At 35.7% G+C, this 25,504-nt stretch overlaps 1 protein-coding gene and 1 long non-coding RNA gene across 2 annotated transcripts in view; one reads left to right on the forward strand and one right to left on the reverse strand.

Annotated features, from left to right (window-relative positions):
• The window catches only part of NOVA1 (NOVA alternative splicing regulator 1), a 149,525-nt gene extending 141,238 nt beyond the window's left edge, over positions 1-8,287 (reverse strand). The window contains exons 1-2 of the mRNA XM_045802635.2: positions 7,487-8,287; positions 5,602-5,745 (exon numbers count right to left, since the gene is read on the reverse strand). Coding sequence (XP_045658591.1) covers positions 5,602-5,745; positions 7,487-7,622 — 280 coding nt within the window. The 5' untranslated portion in view covers positions 7,623-8,287. The remainder of the gene's footprint in view (positions 1-5,601; positions 5,746-7,486) is intronic.
• A 510-nt stretch (positions 8,288-8,797) lies between these two features.
• Positions 8,798-25,504, forward strand: part of LOC123795725 (uncharacterized) — a 445,529-nt gene continuing 428,822 nt past the window's right edge. The window contains exons 1-2 of the long non-coding RNA XR_015723010.1: positions 8,798-10,313; positions 10,827-10,876. This is a non-coding gene — a long non-coding RNA (uncharacterized LOC123795725). The remainder of the gene's footprint in view (positions 10,314-10,826; positions 10,877-25,504) is intronic.

Raw genomic sequence — 25,504 nt, forward strand, 5'->3', positions numbered from 1 at the left:
TTTTTCAGATTCTATCAGATTCATAAAAATCATTTTAGTTTCAAATATCTCCATATAAAAGGTGGAAAAGCCGATGCCTTATCTTTTAAGAACAAGATGAAGAAGATGGAAATTTCACCAACCCAAACATCAGGAAGTATTGAAAAGTACTGCTTCATTTCTTGCATGTTGTGTTTTATACCATGACACTTCATTCTCTGAGGGTCAGGTTAATTAAGCTCCATAGCAGCTGCAGTGCAACGTGAGACACACACTGCTGTGGTTCCCACCAGTGCAGTCCAATTACCTGTAGTATTCCAGCACTGGACAAGTGACAACCAACCTCTTCTCTCTAGTCACTTGCTCCCACTGGTCTACTGATAAATGTTAGAACAAACTAACCTCTTTTTGGAAAGGACTGCAAGCTGAATGCACCTGCTGCAGGCTGCAATGATGAGTCCCAGAGAGATGTTTGTCAGTCAGATCTCTGCAGATGTTGTTTAACTTTATGCTAGAGCTGTATCCAAAGATGGAAATGAGATGGCAATCAAGCACAAATCTCCCACCCATATACCCCCCAATTTTATTTTGAAAAGCTGCACTTGCTCATAAAAGTGGTTTAAAACAACTCTAGTAAACTGAAAACAACTAAGACTAAATTCTATGGTAAAAAATAGTTTATTAGGTACTGAATTTTAGGTAACAAGTGGCGTAATTGTGTTCAATAAGTGTTATTCGTGTTATTGAAAAGCTTAAAAATTTTCTTAAGCCAGAGCAAAACAAAACAAAACAGCCATAAAATAGACAAGTTTTCATTGGGTGGTTTATTGCTCGGGTTTTTAGGGATACCACATACTCAGAGTTCCCAAGACACAGACTGTTTTCCCCTTGTGTATTATACAAAACGTCTTCCATACATAAACATTGAACTATTCACCAATTGAATTCACTATTTCTAAACTATTCCTGAAACCTTTTGGGGATGATATTTGCAAGGCGATGTTGTTAGACGTATTGGATTTCCTACAACGTCACAAATTTAAATGAGCTATTTTCCCAAAATCCAGAAGGCTTCAAATAGTAAATATCAAAGTGACACTGTACATTATAATTCTTGAAAACACCAAGAGTGTAAACGATGTTCCACAACTTACTAAATCAATGACAGAAGATATAACATCAGAATGAAATAAAAAAAGAATCAAATAAATTGAATACCTAAGATTTCTAATGCTGATTCAATTTTTTAAAAATCCCATGCTACAAAATATTTGCCTACATAATTATCAGAATTGTATCTTTTGGACTCTACAATTTTAATATAGATTGTGCTATGCCAGTAACATTCCCTCATATGTTAAGATTTCCTATTGCTTAAAATGAGAAAAAAATATTAAAAATACAGCAAATTTTCGGAGACATAAATGTCTAACTGAAAGACTTGTTCCTCCTCCAACCAAGGGTATAGAGAGACAAAATATAAAGTAACCCACAACAACAGGTAATATGACAAATATTATAAGTTTAAGTTTTAAAGAAAAACACATTATGTGCCAGCAACTCTTTGATCACACTAAAATCGAAGGTATAGTATAGTGTAATGATAACCATTGTATTAAACTCAACAATACTAGTAATTACACTACTTTAATTTTCCTTTTTACAACTCTATTTATCTACTAATTTTGACTTAAAATATGTATCAATAAATTTCTAAGATGTTTTGCATCTAGATCAAAGTGTTTAGACTGCAACTTTTTAAAAGCTGTAACTAAAATATTCCTGTTGTACTACCAATATTGTAATACTCTTCCTTCAACAACGTAAACAAAAGAAGTGACCTATTTTAAAACTTTGTCAACTCATCTGATGTCCCCCAAAATTATCATTCTTATGCTATATGGTCCCGATCCTAAAGGTTAAATTGGCCACTGAATTCTTCCCATGTCAAAATTAAGGCAGTGTTGGGTATTTCCTTCACTAAAAGAAAAATTCAGTTACAGTCTGCTTTCATGAGTTTTAAAATTTTAACATATAAATGGCTTGTGATTAAAAAAAAATCATCCAAGTTGGATATTGCTAAGATTATGATATGATAAATCTAGGGATATAAGTTCAAAATTTTAACTTAAGGACCATAAAAGGAAATACTTTACATCAAATGTGATCCAGTTTTATTACCATAAATATGAAAACAGTATAAGATACAGACTAATATATGCTAAGATTACAGTGAAGTATTCCTGTTTGAATGACATAATGAATATCTCTACTGTCCTACAATGGAATAACAATAGGTACATTATGAAATGTTCTAAAATCTAAGGCACATATGAAAAAATATACTTTATAAATCATTTACTATTCCCAACTAATAGTTTGTTCAATAAGTTTTTTGGATTATCTACCTGAACCATGCATTAATTTTAATAAATAAAATCAATCCATGTATTAACAAAAACTAAACACATCTTCAGGTGCCAAATAAAGGAAAAAGAGAATACTATCGCCATTCTGAAAATGCTTTCAATAATATATTCCCCAAAACGAGAAAGCTGTTTTTTACTACAAGGCAACAACTTTAAGTAACCTATTTATAAAAAAGATATATAAATAAATAAGCTGTTTTAATCAAGTAAAAAAACAAGATATATTCGTAAATCACACGTAATAAGTTGTATTCTGTAAGATTTAGATTTTTAAAAAGATAAATGAATTACAAAGCACAGCAGAAAAAATAAAGCACGTCTACTCGTAGATCTCTTCTTTCTGATTACAGTAATTTAAAAATGCACTTTACAATCCTCATGATACAATTTCCCTAAATTATTTATTTACTATGACATGCGGAAATACACAATACAATATACAGTTCTACAAATTCTAAATCATACCAATTAATGTGCACAAAATATTTTCTTCATTTCAACCATAAATATTAAAAATTACTCAAAAAAAGCAAGGTTGCTTAAGATATTTTAAAGACACAAGCTGAGCAAAAAACAACAACAAAAAAACCCCCATAAGAACGCACAAATATGATAAATATGAGTAGACTATATTGGCTACAATAAAAACAATGGATATACAATTGAGTTGAAATTTGTTAAAATATCCCCAACGTGTGTCTGTACTCTGCACTATATATCCCAAAGAAAATCTGTCTTAGACAACATGAGTATTTTAACTAAACCTTCTGAGCACAACTACATTCTGTCAAAACTTAGGTAATCTGAGAAAATCCATTAGGTTATAAAACTAAAGTACACTTTTTCCCAAATAAACTGTCTTACCAAATGAGAAACAGAAAAATTCTTCATGAAATAAACATCAGGTATATTCATTCTAATCAAGTAGGAGTCATAAATACATATATGAAACATAAAAATGGGCTTCCAAATAAACTATTGCATAATCCTACAAGAAAGTCCTTATAGTTCGGCGTTATAAATCACAGTTTCATAATTTACTTTGTCTGAGATGAGCAGGTAAGTATCCCTCAAATATATCTGAGTACGAGAAGTTGAAAGTAGCTCAGCGGCTGTTATGTTGAAGAATACCAGGACCTTAGATAATTCCACAGGCTTGTGGTCAAGTGTGAACAGAAAGACTATTAAAATTGAAGTCTATCAGAAGAAGAGAGATGTATCTGTCTGAACAGGTAATAACCTAGTTACTATCATATTTAAATAAAAAGTGTTCAGAATTAATACAGCTTATTAATTACAAGGCTTTATTTTATCCTTAAAATTGATTCTAGTGTGTGCTTGCTTTCCACCTGTTACAGGCTGAGAGTATAAGCCTTCTTTTATCCAGACATTTCAAATCACATTTGATCAGGTTACGTCACTACACACACAAAATTTTGTTCAACGCGTTCCAGTTTTCCATTTTTTCCAACGGATATTCTTGCTCTATATGAATAACATGTCTCAGAACTATAAATAAAATAAGCAATTTCAATGTAATAAGAAAAATATGCATAACTAAGTGGACTAGAAACAAAAGATCTAATTCTCAGTGCACCCTTTCCAACCCACTGAAAATAAACTATATTCAAATGAAAAGGCATTTAATTTACTATTTGGAATATCCTTGATAAACACCAATTTTCTGTAACATCCCTGCACATCTGATACCACCTCATGTTTAATGCAAAAAAGCTATTTCATTTTCATCTATTGACAGTGAATTTAATTTACCATTGCAGCTCTTTTCCTAGACTATCACGTTATTAATTCTGCAATCAAGCTCTTTTGAGTGCTCTTATTTGTACTAAGGTTTTCACAATTCCACATTGATGTTTTTCATCATAATATACCTTTTAAACATACAAATGTGAATATGTTAGTAAACTTTCTTAACGCAGAAGGAAAGTTTCAGAGACAAGGAAAACCATCTACAAAACTACACTCACAGGAGCAAACTTTCGAAGGACAGCATATCTAATAAATTACATTTTAGTTTAATATGTGTAGTGTTTACCAAATATACTACATTTAATTTATATAACTAAATGATACTGTCAACCATTCTAAAACCTGATCTAGCATAATGGTCCATTTTCTACCACCAATCAATTGGCTATGAAAAAGAAATCCTCTGTTAAAGCACTCTTACTGAAATTAGATCATTGAAAGCAAATAAGCTTTTCTTCTCTACCAGGGGGAAAAAAAAAAAAAGCAGTATCAGTCCCCTCAGCACTGAATAAATATTTTTTATGGCCATAAAGACAAAATAACCAAAAAAAAAAAAAGGCAGACGCTACACCTGCGTAAAAGCAAACCAGTTCATCTTTTACCTAAGAGATACACTATTCGATTATACGGATTCTCCAGCTAAACTTAAAATCCATATACTGAGTAGCAAAATGATAAAAAAGGAAAAGATAAAACACGCAGAACTATATAACACTTGAAATAAAAAACACACACTGAAAAGTACAAAAAAAACTATACCACCTAGGAAACTTGCCATTTTCCAGGTTACAGTACCACACAACTGTTAATACATTTTAATCTAATACAGCTCTTCATAACACAAATTTTGAAGTATTACTTTACTTCTTACATAATAATATATTTCCTTGTCACAATTACATTAAAAACGCAGTATTTTAAAAATCTGAAGAGGCAGCACTTGTCCTCTTTACTTCACTCCAGGGCCAACAAACAAAGCAGTGAAGCAGAAAGAGGTACATAATGGATTTAGAAGTAAATGGTCCATTCTTTAAGAAGCCTTCCTACCCCCTCTTCTGAATTCACTCTAGACTAATTGTCATTACAATGATGTCTGAAAACTTCAAAAGAACCCTATTTCCTGATGCCAGCTGTCCATGTTTCTATCTTTAAATTTTAGAGTATTTTCCTAATTAGAAAGAAGTATTTAGAAATACCCAAAAGATTCATCTTGTTATTGTTCTAAATCAGACACAGTATATCAATTATTGAAACAAAACGTAACACCAACAGTAGAAATATACTTTAAAATTTTCCACAAATACGATATATAAATAAAGTCTATACTATGAAGATTTTCTTTCAATACAACATACAGTACAGGTAGATCTTCTCTTTCTTTCCTTGGGGATTTATCAAACAATCTCTTCACCATTGCACCTACCTGGGTAAAAATCTTTGGACTTAGACAGCTTGATGGTGGCTCCAGTTTCTTTTTGCAACTGAACAATTGTCTGTCCTCCCTTCCCAATTATAGATCCAGCAGCATAACTAGGTATGAGAACCTTTAGAAAATACTGGCCGTCTTCTGAAAAATGCAAAGAAATATACTTGGTTAACATGGTAATATTAAACTTTGTATCCCCTCTCCACCCTCAAGAGGGAAAAACAGCAATTAAAACACTGGGCATATAGCTGCAGGAAATATGGGGTTAAATATTTTTAAAGAACAAAAATAAGCCAATTACAATGAAAAATAAATAGGTACAAAATGTTTCCCATTTTGTAGGATTTATACTTTCAAACTTGGAATTAAAAACTAAACATGTTCTATCATTTTGCAGCACTGTAGAAACTGATGACTAAATTCCAGTTGTTATTCCAAACATGGAAGTCTTCCAATTCTATCTGTGGTTACTATGGTAAAATGAAATGAACTGACCCTTTAACAAAACTTCAGAGATTATACGATGACAAACCTTTGCTTAACATATTGCAGTATAAATAAGTAAAAGGACTGTAAATAGTGATGAGCTATATTTGTTTGACATTAGCAAACACCTAAGGACTACAATTAGCCATTGCCTATATCCTACTTAAAGTATGCAAAACAAACATTTCTCCTACCAAATAATCCACCCAAACTGTAGGGTGTATTCCAAGCCTGCAATAACTGCCAGGAAATAACTCAAAGTGATGTGAACTGGCAAATCTAACTAATCCTGGTGTATTTCTTTAGCACTTCTTAGTCTACCATGATCTCGTTTAAGCTCATTAATTAAAGGACCTTAAGAAGAATTCCGCCAATACTAAAAAGCTTAAGAGTCATTTATATCAAATACACTTAAAAGTGACCAAACAGATTATGTTACTTCTCCAAAATAGCCACAGTTTTTAAAGCAGAGGGGGTGGATGAACCAAGAAAGAGTGAAATGAAATGTTTTAGAAAATAAAGCCAACTCCATAAACTTTAATTTCCGACAAACTGATCAAGTCTTAAATAGGAAACACCCCGGTAAATCCAGCTTCCTTATGTGAATATACGTTCCAAATTTTGCGGGTGTGCCATTCGCAAGACCCCCGTCCGTCTCTAATGTACATGCTGTAGATAAATTCACCTCTGCCTCGATGCATTGGGTGCATTGTTAAGATGACTCCAGTGCAAATGAAGAAGCAATACCGGTCCCGTTATAACTCATCTTCCCAGGAAGCGCAGGATGTTAAACTAACAAGTCACAGTACCAGACACCCCCACCCTCGTATGCACACCTCTGAAGACAAATCAATGAGATATTTGCAACGACAATGTAAGTGCGGTAAGAGCATGCACTCATCAAGATTTTGCATACTACTTGTGGCCCAAGGCAAGGGGATGAAGAGAGAAAAACTCTCCAGTGCCCCAATCATTTGCTATCCGCTACCCAAGTGCCATTTATTTATTTATTTTATCAGACTGTTAAATGCAGCGCGCATCTTCGCGCGGCCATCACCTCACTCGGGGGTCATCCTCCTCCTCTTTAACGGACCCCCTTGCCCAGGTCTAGGATATTTAAATGGTCAGTCTTTAGACCGATTAAATGGAAAGATAGGTCTATTCCGAAAAACCAGTCGCCATTTTGATGAATGATAAACAGAGAAATGGAAATGTGTCCGGGACGGCGAGGTGCGGGGCAGGTGCAGGGGAGGGGGCGCGGGGCAGGGGCGCGGGAGCCGCCGGGTTCGGGCTGGAGGTGTCCGGGCCGCGGGAGGGAGGGAGGCCGGCGGGAGGGAGGGAGGCAGGGGCGGGCGGCGGGGGATGGGGCCAGCGGGGAGGTGGAAGCGATACCCACCGCCCGTATTGGTCCTCTTGGTGCTGCCGGCTTCAGGGGGGGCTTCCAGCGGCCTTTTCCGCGAGTCCGGCGGGTCCAGGTCTATGGGAACCCCAGTGTGGGTCCCGTTCTGCTGGATGGGAGCTGCCGCCATCATGTTTGCAGTTCCTGCCGCTGCTACGGGGAGAAGGTTCTCCCTTTTGTTTTGGCTTTTTTTCTTTTTTTTTGCGTTTGGGGTTTCTTAAGGTTTTTTTTTTTTTTTTTAATCGGATCAATAGAAATCTCTTTAGGAAAAAAAAGCAATGTTGCTGGTTTGTTCTCACTGGGGAGGGGGCAGGGCTGAGGAGCAGCTGCAGTGCAGTGTCAGAAAGGAGACGGGAATGGAGGGGGTGTGAGAGACAGAGGGTGAAAGAAGGAGAAGAAAGGAGAGAGGGGGAGAGAGTGAAGGGAGAGGGGCGAGTGAATGAGCGGGAGGAGGGGAGCGGGGAGGACGGGCAGAGGGAGTGGGAGAGCGCGAGGGCTGGCGGGGCGCGGGGAGAAGCCGAGGAGGAGGGGAGAGTGAGGGAAAGAGTGAATGAGCAGGAGGAGGGGAAGGAGGTGGATGCGGAGAGAGGAGCGAGCGGCGGAGGAGGGCAGGAGCCGGGAAGGAGCGCGGCGATCCCCGCGCCGCGCTAGCGCTGCGCTCGCTCCCGCTGCTGGTGCTGCCGCCGCCGCCGCTGCCGGAGCGGTTCTGCCGTTGCCTGGGCTGCTCGGCGATGCTGCTGCTGCCGCCCGGTCTCGCTCATTATTTCTCCCGCTTGTAGGGGGGGGCTGGCGGGGAGGGAGGGGGATGGCTGCGAGGGGAGGGTAGAGAGGGGTTGAGTTCGTAGACTCCCACACACTTCGCGCTCGGGTCCCTGCCTCTCAGCAGCGCCGCCGCCGCCGCCGCTGCCGCCTCCCAGCGCTGATGCCTCAGCCTGCGGGGGCGGAGGGGGCCCCGCCGGAGGCGGGAGAGTGGTGTGTGTGTGTGAGTGTGTACGCGCGTGCGTGTGTGCGCGCGGGCAAAGCGCGTGCCCGGGGACGCGCGCCGGGGACGGGGGCGGGGACGGGGGCTGGGGCGCTCCCGTGGGAAGGGAGGGGTGAAAGGTCGCCGGTCCCCGGCAACACGGCTCAGGCAAACGTAAGCGGCTTGTCGCAGAAACCAAGGGGTCTAAGAAACCCGCTAGGCTAGAAGGCGGGAAGCAGAGATTACTGACAGCCGTGCCAGCCAATAAAATGGGAATGTGAGAAAGGCTCTTCAGGCCCCTTCCCAATCAGGAAACTTAGGTATGAGAGGGAAAGAAGGGGCGGGGTGGGATCTCGGGCAAAGCGGGGCTGGAGCGGCGACAGTTTTGGCTAGTCTGAGAAGGGCATTCGAGTGACCGTTGACAACGGGTGAGACAGCGTCAAGGCTGAAGGAAGAACCTTAACTTTATGCTTCCAGGACTTCTAGCTAGGTACATTAGTTTTTATTTTTAAGAGTTAGGTGAAAGACAGCATCTCAACTCATCGGCGGTTTTCTACGGGTTGTTCATCAAAAGAGTATTTATTAGTGGCACTGTGTAACATCGTTAGGGAACTTATAGTGTCACTCGCTGCCTTTAATCCTTTCGGGAACAAGCCAGGATATAAATAAAGCTAGGTATATGGGTCTTCCCTTCACGAGGCGCTGATAGGCAGACTAAAGACAGACAAGAGCTGAGTGAGTGTACACAAAACTAATTATTGAAGAAAGTATGAATATAGGAATAAAACTAATTGCAATGTGCGCGACTTATGATTATACAGATCTTGGATATATAGGGAATCTGAACCTCAAGTGTACAACGCTACAGAAAAAATAACATAGCTACGATAGACTCTGAAAGTCTGAAAAGACTCAGTTTACAGCTTAGTAAATTGATTAAGTGAAGTATTTTGCTCAAGGTCATCTACCAAGTTAGTTGTTTAATTAATCAATGTACTAGGAATTAAGGATAATGGAAAAACATGGACTTTGGAGCCCGAAATCTTGGTTTCAAGTCCTTGCAGTCATGTTCTAAAAGTGTCTTGGGCAAATCCTTTAACATGTTGGCTATTTTATTAAGTGCTTACCATGTGCCAAGCAATCCATTTTACATGTGATGGTTTTATGTGTAGTATATCATTTAGTTATTACTGTCCCTATTTTATGAGGCAGTTTAGGTTTAGAGATATTAATAATTCAAAGTCACATAGGTATAAATATTGTCCTAATAATTCAAACTCAGGTCTTCCTGATTCCAAAGTCTGCCGTTTTGAATATTGCAGTACAGTAGAGCTTCAGTTCCTTCGCACTTAAACCAGGGACTGAAACTCTACTTCCCATAGGTCTTACAAGTCAAATGAGATAATGTATTGTAAGATGTGAAGAAGTATAAACATATTCGCTGGATTTCTAGAACAAAGATTCTTCTTCTCGTACTTTTCACTATAGCACTTCGACCTGAATGATGGCTTCAGTAAAAGCTAGCATAATAAAGAACTTCACTGTAATTCCATGATATTCTAACCAAGAATACCTGCATATCTGAGGCAATAAGCCAAGAGACTAGAATAAAATTTAATTCCTGACAGAAAAGGGAGTGGAAAAGAATACCAACCCTCCTCATAGCGTCATTTATTGCAAGGAACATCTAGGAGGTATTGGGATTTCTGGTGCTTTTTAAGGGATGAAAGATAGATTATAGTCCACTGAACAAGGAAAAAAAATAACATTTAGTTTGGGAATAAAAGTTCATCTGGAGTATGAACTTCTTTGCCTCAAGTCAAAGAAGAAGATATGCTGAGACCTCAAAGAAAGGGAAAACAGGTAAGTTAGTACATATTGGTAAAGGTCTGTGAACCTTTATAAAGTCCAGAATTTTTATCTGATATATGATGTAATAGGAAACCATGATATGGCCTTCATGACCAAAATAAAGAGGATTTATACATGGAATTGGATTAAAACACACACACACACACACACACACACACACACACACACAGACAAGGGAGCTGTGATGAAAGAAAATCAGGGTTTGGAATAAGTATGTGGTAGTCAAGATAGAAAAAGCTGATGGCAGATATTGTGTAATCAAAGTGTTCTGTGAAGTGTACCAAAAATATGCAAGGATGTTTTCAAATGAAAAATTAGAAAAGGGCCGGGATTTGCTACTAGATTTTTTTAAAACAGTAAAAGACAAGGGACAAAGATAATTCAAAAATGAAGATAGTTCAAAGCTATATTGTATTAAAGCTTGGACAAAGTATTCAGCATAATGTAGTTAGTCATGACACTGTATTCTTATTAATTTGACCCTTCTCTTATTTCCTTCTTCAGACTTAATATTTAAATACTACCTACCATTCCATGGGGCCTAGGAACTGAAGGTATGATTTTAAATGTGGATAGCATGCTTACCAATAATTTATTTAACTCTGATATGCCAGGAATTTCAGAGACTATCCTAAGACCTGGTCAGACATTTAAGGGTCAGTTAGCTATGATCTGATTTGGTCAATGAAGGTTATCAGAGAGTACATTCTATTCTCCATTCTTTATTATGTTTATTGGTTTTTAAGAAAGCATACTTCTCCATTTCACTCCGTGTATACCTCTGTCATTCTGATAAATAGACATAAACATTTTATCTCTTATTCTGCATTTTTACCAGCTAATAAAACTGAAAAAAAATTTAAAAGCAGCTCCCAGTTTATAGTATGCTATACCTCTTATGATACAAATAAATTGAGTGAACTTTTTGAAAAATATAATAGAAATATTTGCCCTTTAATTCTCTGAAAAGAAATATTTTATTTTTTAATTAACCAAGCAATTGTCAGTGCAAATTTAATAATATTTCTTAACACCATAAGATACAAGAGAATGTGTGTGCTTTTCCTTGCTTAATTAGTTGATGTGTTATGAACATAAGCAACTCTGATAGTAAATGATATTAATCTGAAGAACAAAATCCCTAGTTTTTATTGGCTTTCAGTAGAGGTTCTTTTCTTTCCTAAGTTTTAGTCAGAGTAACATGGACATAAGATAATCTACTTTCAGTAATAATGATTGGCTTTCTAGAGAAAACACAGGTAGTCGATGTCCACAAATATTCCTAAACCCATTTGTCTCCTTCCTCCTGCCTTTCCTACAATGAGTCATATTAACTATAGAACATAATACTCCCTCTACTTGAGCATCTCTTCAGCCTATGCCTTGGGAAACTTTTCTGAGTTCGTGTTCTACCAAAATCACATCCTGACTTAAGTATTGAAGTGCAAATAGTGTATTTTAGAAAGTGATTTCAGGAAACAGTAGGGATTTGGGGAAGTGAGACAGGGAATGGAAGGAAGGCAATGAAGGGTGAATTACCAAGCAAGTTTCATTGTGAGCAAACAGAGCTTAATCTTACTGGGATTCCTGGGAAACCATTTAAAACAGTAGCTTCAGGATTAGCCCACTCAAAGTGTGAGAAAAACTCAGGTATATATACACCAACTCCCTTTGATCATTGATGGATCTTTTTCTGACGACTTTCTCGGATAGCTGGAGGCTATTCTGCCCTTTACACAGGCTGGAAATGCTAGGGAATTAACACTCTGCTATGGACACATCCCCCACCATTGTGGAAAATCAGGCCAGTGTGCTCTGAAATGGTTGGGTAAGGTGATATGGGAGGGGCATTAACAGTTTGTTACAAATATCAACATAAATGTATGAAAAAAGAAAATGAGAATAATAATAATAATAACCTGTTACTGCAAGGTATTGTTGGAAAGATCAGATAAATATGAAAGAATTTGGGAAACTTGAAGTACTAAAAAAAAATTAAGATTTTTTTAACTTTCACAATCCAAATATTGTAACCATTGATTGTAAGAATTTCTTTTCTGTTTTTTAAAAAACACATTTTTAATATTTTAAGATACAGACATGAAGAATCAATGTACATATTCTGATTATTTTTTTCATCCTGTGTGGCACTGAGAAAATAGGAGCAAATATATACCAGAAGAGTTTATCACCTAATCCCACATCTTGGGTTTGTGTAACAAGTTCTATAAATAGATATATTGATTAGAAATGCTTTTCTAAGATTGCACTTCTTAGAAAAATTATTTATTAAACTTTATCTTCTCAAAAATTCAAACAGTTTTTATGTTTATGTATTTAATCACATAAATTCATTGTTGGTGAATATGTTTATGAAACAGTCTATGAAAGCTCACCCTAATTTATATGGAAACATAAATGTGTTATTAGTTAGCATTATTCCAGAGTTCCCAAGCCTTAATATTCATCCCAATAGAGAAAGAGATACGTTGATATTAGAAAGAATCCTAAATTCTTTGGCACTGAGTGTATTTCCTTGGTTTGTATTAGATCAATAATTTTTCTAGCATTTTTCTAAATATTATGAAATACATCTTTGGCACTTACCTTAAAGACAAGAAATCTGAACTAACACTTTACACAGTGCAATGAAAAGAAGCTTGTGATAATTGGTACATGGTTATGTAAAAGGTAAACATTAGGAGAAGTTGCCTGAGGGGTATAGGGGAATTTTTATCTTTGGAACTCTTCTTTAAGTCTAAATTATTTCAAAATAAAAAGTTGGAAATAAAACAATCTTAAATTGATAATCTGGTTGTGACTCTTCTACCTACTAACTTTGTGGCCTAGAATAACTCATTTACCTGCTCTGAGTTTCATTTTCTTAATCTATAAAATGGGAGAGTTGGTAGATGTTCTTTACATCTCTAAAAACAAATTTCTATCTCAGTATGCTTATGACCATAGAATCTTACAAAGGAAATTGTCAATATCTAAGTAAATACTGTGTGCATTAACATGTATTTTTAAGTCTATTAATGATACACATTTTGAAGATGTACTGTAGGCACAATGGAAAATGATATACCAAGGAAAACCATCTTGATACTGTAAAGAGTATATTTGATATATTTATTCTCTGTTTTTGCGTTTTGAAAGCATTCACTAAAATCTATAGTTAAAAATATTTTGTTGGGACAGCAATTCAAAATGTGGCCGTTTCAGCTTTTAAACCATTTGGATATGAAAAATTGCTGAGGTAAAAACAGTGAATGATAAAGATGATAAAATGATAAAGATAGAGAAAAATTAAGAAAAAAGGAACTTCAAAAGTAGATTAAAGAAGCTATAATTAACTAGTATTCATATGTTATATCAACCAAGTTGAAATCATTTATCTCTTGCATCCATAAAATATCTTCATCTACATACACATACTTTATTCTGATAATGCCTTGAGTAATCCTGAGTCTCCATTTCCTCTGGTCCTGGTTTAGGACCTCTGCCCAGAGCAATTACCAATACCTTGAAAATTGTCCCAATTTGAACAGTAAATTATATGGTCACCCTAATATTACTCAAGGGTTTTAACTTTATGTTTTAGCCTACCAGTTATAAACCATAAAATATTTTTTGTTCATCGGTTTCTTTTATATGGCAATTTCCCCATGTGTTGATAGTAGAAATGTTCATTATTGTTCACTCTTAAATTACATTGTGGTGTAATAAATTAGTACGTCCCCACATCCTCTACTCTTCGTGATGTTTTATTCCTTGCCTATCCTTTTCTTAGCTAGAGCTAAGACCAGAGATCAAGTACAGAAGTAGAAGTAGTAGGATAGAATTTAAAATTTATTTTTTCACATTTTACTGTGGAAACAATAATTTTGGTCAGATGATTCTTCATTATTGTAGCAAGATGAAGTGAATTGAAGAAATAACAAATGAGACATTATAAATATAATGAAATATATCTTCAAATGATAAACCATTAGACCCACAAACAGCATCCAGGAATTGCTAACTTTATAGATTATTCAGATTCCTATGTGTTTACTTCCTGCTATTCAAATAGGCCTTAGTCCTTCTTGAATTCCAGACAAGGTTTTAACGGCTCTAGTCAAGGCTTCTTTCTTTTCTTTTTTTTTTTTTTAAAGATTTTATTTATTTATTTGACAGAGATAGAGACAGCCAGTGAGAGAGGGAACACAAGCAGGGAGAGTGGGAGAGGAAGAAGCAGGCTCATAATGGAGGAGCCTGATGTGGGGCTCCATCCCATAACGCCGGGATCACGCCCTGAGCCGAAGGCAGACGCTTAACCGCTGTGCCACCCAGGCGCCCCTCAAGGCTTCTTTCTAATGTAGTCTGTTATTTCCATTGTTTTTTACAGATCAAATAATAAAAAGTTCTACTTGTCTTATAATAATGTTACATGTATTTATAAGTACAAGAAGAAACTGGTATCCTTGTATATTAAAAAAAAAAAATACATTACCATACTCTATCTTGCTAGATTCTGCCTTGCCATTTAATCTTTTGGTTTCACTAGGTAAGCATTTCTTTGGTAGGTCAGGCGTGTCTAATTGACTTCATGTAATTCTAAATTCTAAATTATTTTATCCATGTTTCATTTCATATAATTGAGAATGTGTAGGGCTTACTTATTAAAACCTACATTTTACATATGGATGTATTTATGCAAATAATGTAGAAAGAAGAGGAGTGTGTGTGTGTACTTGTGTGTGTGTGTGATAGAGGGAGATAAGAAGAGACTGGGTATAGCAGGTCTACCTAATGTCTGTAGTGGGGGTAGAAAATTTAGTAAATGTATAATTTGCCTTTACTTAACCTTTTCTTCTCAGGGTCAAATATTTGTAGGCTTTAAGAAAAATTATTTTTTTTCCTTAGATTTCCATTCTTATAATGGAAAATTCTTATTCCAAAGGAGATAATACAGGGACACCTGGGTGGCTCAGTCGGTTAAGTGTCTGCCTTCAGCTCAGGTCATGATCCCAGTGTCCTGGGATCAGGTCCCGCATAGGGCTCCTGGCTTAGCCAGGAGCCTGCTTCTCCCTCTCCCTCTGCCTCCTGCTCCCCCTGCTCGTGCTTTCTTTCTCTCTCTCTCTCTCTCTCTCTCTCTCTGTCTCTGATAAATAAATAAACAAACAAATAAATAAGATAATACAGTATAATGGATCCCAGGTACTGTATACCCACCTTCAATACTGTAAACTCCTGATCAATCTTATTTCAGTTTAACCTCTTTCTCAGACTAATTTTGAAGAAAATTCTATCATTTTTTTATTCTGAAAACATTATAGCTTTAAAAAAAATCCAAAATACCATTATTATATTGAAGATAATTGACAAAAACTCCTTAATATTATCAAATATCTGGTCTGTGTTTAAATTTTCTCAATGGTCTTTAAATTTTCTCAATGGTCTTATAACATTTTTTACATTTTGTTTAAACCTCTACACAAATAAATACACTACAATGGGTTCATATGTTACTTAAATTGCTTTTAATCTATGTCAGTCAAGCTTCAACCAGAGAAGCAGACCAGTAGGATATATATTTTTAAAATTTATATTTTACACACACACACACACACACACACACACACATATACACACACACAGAGCTATATAGTGATGGTGATATTAAGGGAATTGGCTCACACAGTTGTGGCCTCTGGCTAAGCAAGCCCAAAGTCCACAGATGGATGCTCAGGAAAGAAAGATACAGGGGGACGGGAGAGCAATTGCAGACCCAACTGTGCTGTAAGTCTCTGATTTTCAGAGACCTGGTTGCTTTGATGGCTACCTCCTGATTAATAAGCCAGGCCCACCTATGGTAATCTTTTTTTTGGTTAACTGAAAATGGGAACCTTAAATATATCTCCCAAATCCCTTCACATCAAGCCCTAGACTATTGCTTGATTGAATAACTCTGAGAAGTTGTGTATATGCTGCAAAGTGGCTGCTGCTTCCTCTCTGTCCTCCAACTCTCATAGAAGAATATCCCTTGTAGACTACCCTAACTAGAAACTTACTAGCAAGGAATTCTGAGAAATGTAGTTCAACCTAACTAAGTTGACATATCACAAAGCCATCACAGCCCACTCCTTTTCTCCTTGGCACCCATACACAGCTCCTTAAAGCATTTTTAATCACCAAGGAAATAGAGTAGCAAAATCATACTTATAATAAAGATAATGATATACAGAATGAACTATCCCACATAAGACTAAAAACATGCTAGCCTTTTCCCCAGGACAGAACACAAAATCTTTGGGTGATGTTTCCACTCCTCCTGTGATATCCTGTAAATTAAATATGAAAATATAATAGTAACTGTTATTAATACATCTTATGTTACATGATAAAAGAGAGAAGAGTATTTAATATATATACATAATATAAACATTCACATGAAAATATTTATAATGATTATAGTCTTCACTTCCTCATATGGTCACATCATCACAGCTGGTATTTCTACTTTTCCACAACTTACTTCATTTCCTTTTTCCACTACCTTTTCAGTATTCCCTTTGCCCTCAGCAAGCACCTCACCTGGTTGTGGGTCTTTGCCAAGTGGGATGACCCAAATCTTAATTCCTGAAGGATCTGGGCTATTAGAAATCCTACCTGAATTGAGTTGTAGTTTTCCACTGACTTTAATCAAAGGACATGAGAATGAAAGAGATGCCCTAGGGGATCTGTATTTCAGACAAAATCTTCTTTACCTTCATTGTAAAATAGCACCCAATTTTCCTTGATAGCCAGGATCAATCACTGCAGCCAACACAGTAACTCCTTTCTCATCCTGTTGATTCACAGGCTTGAGCTGCCCAAAGTGGCCAGATGGCAGTCTCAATTTCTAGTTCAATGGAATCTTTATTGTGTCATCTGGTGGATGCATTCCTTGCTTTGAAACTAAGACCTCTAGACCAAGGGCAATAGTGAGAAGAGCCACTCCCATTTCCAGGCCTTGGATTTATAATTTAAGAATTTATAAATCCTGATTATGGGAGAAACAGCCCTATATGCTAAGTCTGATTTAGAGCATGGACCACAGCCTGGAGGACATTGCCCCAGTTTCACAAGATATTGCCACCTAGCTGATACCATGACTGAGTTTTCAAAAGGGCCCTATCAAGCCAGCTGCTTCAGAATGATGGAGGACCTAAGACCAGTGAATTCCATGAGTATGAGCTCATTGTCACATGATATAAAAATTTTATAATATAGCAGGATCCTTTCTCAAGGTCTCCTTCTTGGATTTATAAATTGCCTCATGTCCAGAATTTGACTGAGGAGCCATGACTCTCTATTTCGGTCGTTCATTTCAGACTTCTGGTCACTAGACTTAGAATTTCCACCGATATCAAGCAAGAATTTAGTAGGCTTCGCATCTCAGATATTGTAGTTTTCATCTCTAGCAATTAAGTTTGGGTCTTTTTTAAATATCTTCCAAGTATCCACTTAATATGTTGTATAAATCCTTTAGATTCTTGGACATATGGAAGACAGTTACAATTATTATTTTATTATCTTTGTTTATTGGCTGTATTATGTGTCATTTCAGATATGGCTTTGTTTTTTTCTCTTCAATATGAATCATATTGTTCTGCTTTTCTACATGTCTGGTAATTTTTATGGGATGTCAGGAATTATTAATTTTACCTTGTTGTAGGCTTGATATTTTTGTGTTACTACAAATATTCTTGAGCTTTGTCCTTGAATGTGGTTATTGGAAACAGTCCAGTATTTTATGGTCTTGCTTTATGAGGTGGGACCAGATCATCTGATCTAGTGCTAATCTTGCCCCACAACTGAGGCAAAACCCTCTTAATACTCTAGCTGATGCACAGCGAATTATGAGGTTTTCCATTCTAGGTAGAGGGAGCAGGAACTATTCCCAGCTCTGCACGAGCACCAGGCACTGTTACCTCATTTCCTTAAGTTGTTCCCTCCAGAGCATCTGCTGACTGGTACTCAGCTGAAGACCCAAAGAGACCCTTTCCTATGTCCAAAGGTCTATTTCTGTGGTGTTCTTTTCTCTCAGTACTCTGCTACCCTATGAATTTTAACCATTCGGTTGGGTTGTTCCCTAAAAAGCTAAACAAAGAAATCTCATATGATCCAGATATTCCACTCCTAGATATGTAGTTATCCAAAAGAAAACAGGGTTCAAACAAATACTTTTACATGAGTTCTAATAAAAACATTATTCACAATAGCCAGAAAGTAGAAGCAACCCAAATCTCCAACTAATGAAGGGATAAAAATATGTGGTATAGTCATGTAACATATACTATATACCATTCCACAATGGAATATTATTTAAGCACAATATGGATGAACCCCAAACACATTATACTAAAAATATAATATGCATGTTGTTTATTGAACATAAAGTATATGCTTCTTGAACATAAAGTGTATAGCCTACATGCTAAATGAGAACATATTTATCATATTTATGTGGATATTCTACAATGATAGAACAAAGAATACTGTACACACACACACACACAATATGCTTCTGATAAGCTTTTAATTCCTGTCAAAAATGTTATTTAAGGAAAAGTATATTGCATTTACTTTCAGAAATTATGCATTTCACAGTGGGACTAGACTTCATAATCTAATTTGAAAAAATGTTTACTTAAGTCTTTTGCCCATTTTAAATGTTCGAGTTCCAGGAGTTCTTCGTATATTCTGGATACTAGTCCCTTACCATATATATGATTTACAAATATTTTCTCTCATTTTGTAAGTTGTCTTTTCAGTTTATTGATACTGTCCTTCAATTTGCAAAAGTGTTCAATTTTGATCAAGTCCAACTTATCCTATTTTTTTCTTTTCTTGCTTCTGCTTATTGGTGTCATATCTAAGATTCAATTACAAAATTTGAAGTCATGAAGATTTACTCCTATGTTTTCTTCTAAGAGTTTTTTCATTTCATGTCTTATATTTAGGCCATTGATTCATTTTGAGTTAATTTTGTATATGGTGTGAGAGAGGGTTCCAACCCCATTCTTTTACATATGGAAATTCAGTTGTTCCAGCGCACTGTTAACTATTCTTGTCATGTATCACGGAAAGCATGAGAAGCCAGAGGGTCACAGTTATAACTTCCTAATTACCTAAATATTAGCAATACTTTATTTCTTAATTAAAATTTAGGAAAGTTTATATATTGGTGCCTGAGGAGGAAGATAAAGAAGGAAGATAAAGATAAGGAAGTAGATGGTAAGATTCTCTTTTAGATTGAACAGAATTATCAATATCCATATCAATGGTATATTTCAGAGCCTCCAAAATGACTCTCTATACCCTCGATTTTCCAGAAGCCCTAATATCCCACATGAGGGAAAAGTCTGTGGTGCTGAGAGATAAATTTGTCAAGTGTTCCAAACTTTCCCATCCTACATTTTCATTTCTTTGTTCCACTAACTCTTCTTACAGTGCTAAGCCAAAATGAATGGTACTACCATCATGCTCAACTTCATGAACACTCAGATGTCCTTTATGCCTAGGCTTTGGTCTCACAAAACATTTTGCCCCTTAAACTGAGGAAAACTGGACTTTTTCTAATAGAACTTTTTGGAAACTAAGAAAAGAAAAATCAGAAAGTGTAGAAAAATAAAAGTTTAATGTGTTTCCTGTATACTAAAAACTGAATTTTTTTCTATAAATTGGCTTAGTTGGCATATGTTTATGGAACACCAGGGCTTGCTCCCCTTTTCCTTACTTCAAATATGCCATGGTGGAATGTTTATCCAGGTGTTGTTAGCTGGAGATAGATTTGAAATATCCCCACAACGAGGTAATACGTTTCTCAATTTAATATTCAGGTTTATTTACAGCTCTCTGTGCCCCCACCTGCACCCTGCAGTCCCAAGCATAATTTTTATGCTTCAACCAACCCTTGAGCCAAGTCGTGGTCCCATATTTCCCTAATTTCAAAGATTGCAATTGTTTATTTTATTAACATAACCTTCCACCCCTCCCCTGGCCCAATCATCATATGTCTTTGTCTGAATCATTTTTACTGACCTGCTATAAAGCTAGTTCTATCTTAACTGAAACTGTGTTCCTTTACCTTAATTGGTGTGTTAGGAATTTATTGGGCTATTACCTGCTTTGTATCACCTTGGATACTCTAGGATACTCTAAGGATGAAAGAGACTTTTCCTATCAGAAGATAGCCAAGGCTTAGTACTCTGAATCTGAAATTTCTGCCTTAAGTGGGGGGACATAAAGTTTTCTGTGTTTCAGGTTCCTAATACAACACTTGTTGGGTAACTGGCAAGAGAGTTCATTCAAAAGAAGGAGAGAGATGTTAGTACCGAGAGTTGAGAAGGAGAAAGTGACTCTATCTGAGAGACAGGGAGAGTTATAAAATGTCAGAGTCCTCTTGCATGCAGCTCTCTTAATGGAGAATGTCTAAGTGACGCTGCGAAAGACTAACCACTTAGCATTGCAGCCTATAGGGCAGTGCTATAGGTCTTTGCTGCTGAGCCTGCACTCAATGAATAGTGTCACCATGGTAAGCTTATTGAGCCTGTCAGTGGATCAGTGTCCAGCATACAGCAGAAGATGAGCTACGGTAACAGCATCATGATGCGTAAGGAGATAACTGCCATAATGTAAAGACCAGCCCACATCCCCATGCCCCCAATTTCTGGACAGGTACCAACTAGATGTCCTCCAGATCCTTGGATATTCCTAGGAAAGAAAATAGCTCCTTCCATTAAATACAACAAATATAATCTTGTACAACTCTAGATGGTGGGGATTTGGAATATAATTTGATTTGTTTTAGAACAAATAAAGCATGCTACTTGGTATGTGGAGCAAATTCATACTGGCTACATTAATATCCAGTCCTGGTCTCTCAGGCGGCTCTGTGGTTCTGATAGAAAATGCCATCATTCCCTGCTGGAATCTGTCTGAGTCCTGTCAGCTCTTCTGACAGTTAGAAGCAGAGTTCTCATCTTTTACAGTTTCTAAAACCCTCTATATATTGAACTGCCCACTAAATTCCTATTTTTCTGTCAATGAGAAATCTCTGAGTTCCCAGCTTATTTGCAAAACACAGATAAATGACAGATACTAAGTTTAATTACCACTGAGGGTCAGGACACCAGCTCCGTCCACTGCCACAAATCTTTTTGAAATTCCCCCAGATGCTCACAAATGGCACCCATCCAGAATTCTTTCCCAAGTTAACAACTGGGAAACTGTTTTTTGCCAACCATAAAGATACTAGTGAATGTCCACTAAAAATAAGACTAAGCTTATTTAGTTAGACCTCCTAGTAAAATTTACCCAGGTATGTTTGTATCTACCCCAGTTGTATATTTTAACTTACTACATATGCTGCATTTCCTCACATGCTCTCTTTGTGCTTCAGTTTTTTCACAATCTCAGTTTGGAATATTAAATGTTACTTCCTAGCTTTATACTATTTGAAAGGATTTTCAGTTCTGCTATTAATGATCTGTAATATTGGACAAGCACTTCCCCTTTCTGGATCTTACTCATCCATAACATAAAGGATTTTATTAAATTATTTTAAAGAATCCTTATAGTTCTGACTTTCTGTAAGGGTAAATTGAAAACACTATGAAATGAGATTAAGAAGTCAAGGAAATGCGTCTTTATTTTCTAAGGAGTTAAATAGTTAAGTTTAAAACTATTACTTTTTGCGAGAATAGTCACTTATAGATTTGTAATATATTACTGGTAGCCAAAAGTAGAAGAATAAAATGTACCGAAATAGATATTTTCAAAAAATGTGTAAATGTTTAAGTGACTTTACATATTATGTGTGAGCCTGAATTCTTTACATGGTTTTAAATAGTGAATATATTCTTTGGTCATACAGACTTATATGTTTTCCTGTAATTCATACAAAATGAATTTTGCAATTTGAAATAATTGAGCTTCATTTATATAGTTGAGAGGTTACAGACTGACTACCTTGTTTTATTTTGCCAGCACTATATTTCCATTTGGGAGCCAACATTTAAAGTAAATAGATTTCTGATGAATCATTGAACACTACATCTGAAACTGATGATGTACTATATGTTGGCTAATTGAATTTAAATAAAAAAACAAAATAAATAGATTTCATGTTATAAAAAAATATATGCTTTGCAGTGTTATTTTGAAAAATCACATATTCTGGTAACTCTGGTCCCACATTTCCATGTAGCAATGATTGGCCAATGTTAAATAGCAATTGTCCTTTTAGGTAGGACATGGGCTTGGGGCCTTGCCCTGGTTCCCATCACTCATACTGGACCACTTCACCCATTATGTTTACTTGCCTGGAATTTCAGCTAATATGTTTACTCCCATTTGTTAAGACTCATAATATTGAATTCAAATAAGCTTTTTCTCTGGATTTATAACCAAGAATTTGGATTTCTTGTCACCCAAACTAAGTATGATTTCTTCAAGCCTTTTGAAGTGAATGAATGTCAACCTTTGATTGGCATAATGTCCAAATAGACAGGCATTGAGTTATATATTCTTCACAGATATAATACAGAAAAATATTAGTATTATAATTTTTCAATTTGAATTTGAATGCCAATTAAATGGACATAATATCTTCATTATAACCTTATAAGCAACGTTAAATCATAATTATGGTTCTTCAATATCCCACCCTGACACAAAGAAACCTGCTCAGATATCCAAACACTGAAAATAAAAGTTAAGCTATATACACATATATAATATAGGTTGTAGTTTTAAGTAGAATCTTTTTTCCAATAAATTAAAATCCTTTTATAAAATGGAAAGAAAGAGCCTTTTATTAATATAAATTTACTGTATGAATTAAATTTACAACATTTACTTTAAAATTAATTATGGAGAAAAATTAAACCATTTGGTGATATAAAGATTTGAAATTAGAGGTTGTAAATAACAGGTTTAGCATGTGATTTATTTCTTTATTTGGTGGCAGAGTAGCAAGAAAATCCTGATTTACACAGACAAGTTGCAACTGGTATTAATAGATTTTTCAAAAAATACATCTTTCCTGCCAATATTATAATTCTTTTTGTAATATGAAATTTATTTTATAAATTTATAGTTTTACACATTTATAATTTTATTAATTTATAGCTTTATAAATTTATAACTCAGAAATCCCAGAAAAAGCTTTTTACTAAAGCAAATGCCAAAAAAAAGTTAATATGACAACACAAATGCAAGTATTGCTGGTCACTAATATATTTAAATTTAGTGAATGACACATTTTATTAACATGACTTTGAAATAATAAAAATATTTAAAAGCTCAAAAGTTCAAATCAAGTATATGCAGAATCTCAGCTCTTATGGAAAATAATAGGAGGCATACAGTTTTCAAAATATTGTTCAATAACCAATTAGCACAAGATAAAAATACTTAGAATATTAGTAAACATTTTACTTAAAACTGGGATCATTTTTCTTTTCCTTTTCTCTTCCTCCTTTTTTAAACTGTATTTAATTCTGAAAGAGAAATCTGGAACCAGTTGAAATAAGAAATTATCCTGATGCCTCAGCCATATTTGTGTTCTTTCTACTAGGAAGTCTCAAATGAATGGTAGAATAGGAAATAATGTGTTGTGTCTATAGAAGTTTATGTAGAAGGAAATAAAGATAGAGACTTCAAGGTAGATATTCCAAGCTTTTTAGAATAACATTTTCCAAAAATTGCAAAAGTACCTTTGTTTGATATTATAGTACATACCTTTCAGCCTCCAGAATAGTCCACTTGGCATAGATAATTCATTTTTCTGGGTTTTGTTGTGTGTTTGTTTGTTCTGTTTTATTTTGTCTTGAGAATTTGGTGGTGACGCTGGAGATAATGAGAAATCTTGTGATGTGCCTAAACAGATGCAAATATGAAAATCAGTTCACTATGGTATCTTATAAGGCTGTTTCCTTTTCCTAGTTCTGATTAAAATACCATCAAAAAGTTACATTGGCCTGGCCAGTAGATGCAGTACAGGTTGTTTTAGAGTGCTTCACAGAATATATGTTAGATATTTAAATTCATTTGTACTATGAGGTTATGAAATCCAAGGCTTATGTCTAGCTAGGTCATGACTGCATTTTCATTTCTTAGCAAAATACATGGCCAAAATACGTGTGTGAGAAGTATTTTTTATTGAGTCACTGCTACTATTTAATTACCTATTGATTTCATCTATAGTATGTGAGAACTCATGAGGTTTGGGGTGTAATTCACTGTAATAAAGACAGATGCAAACTACTCAGGGGGAGTCAAATTTGTAAGGTTTATGCTACATTTAAGCCAGCTACATTATGATGGGTAGCCCTCATTTTGCTATTTTAAGATCAGTGCTTGTCATTATCTTAAAGATAAGTCTACACAAGCCTCCACATTTGCTAAATGGATATAGATTTAGTAATATTTACTATTTTGTTCCATAGTCCATATAGTATGAGAAATTATATTCACACAGATCCTACTGATTTTGTAATTTAAAAGGTTAAAAAATGAAGTTAAAAAAATTTTTAGGTAGTAAACTTAGTACACAATTTAAATTTCAAAAATAGCAGTTACTGTTCTTGAAACAAATTTCTAGGCCCAAGATGATCCCTCTTCTGCTTCTCTCTGGAGTTCCAAGTGAGCAAACTGAAACTGAAGTAACTTCTATGTCCCTATAAATGCTGTGTTTGACCAGAAACGCAGTATATCCAGTCAGCCAATCCCCAAATGCCAAGCCAACTCTGGATCTTCTTATGCTAAACAAAGTTGAGAGTGTGGCCCCAGCCAATCACAATTTTTTCTATTTTTCTCTTGTTTTTCATTCTTTAACCAATAAAAGCTTTCTGCCTTTCACCCCATTTTGCAGTTCTCTGAAATGAGACCGTCTGCTTCACCAAGTGTTCGAGTGTTTATTTGTATTACCAAAATTCTTTTTAATCAGTTTTAATACTGTCAAAATAGTGAGAAGCACTAAATTATCATATGTATGTGAGATTTCAAAATCAAGAGATTATCATATAAACAAATTGCTAATATACTTTATGAATTTTCTAATCAGTAACCATGTATCAGCATTTAAATCTCACTATTAGGGGCGCCTGGGTGGCACAGCGGTTAAGCGTCTGCCTTCGGCTCAGGGCGTG

The sequence above is a fragment of the Ursus americanus genome, chromosome 35, assembly GCF_024610735.1.
Source record: "Ursus americanus isolate L20-20 chromosome 35, mUrsAme1.1.p, whole genome shotgun sequence".
NCBI lineage: Eukaryota > Metazoa > Chordata > Mammalia > Carnivora > Ursidae > Ursus > Ursus americanus.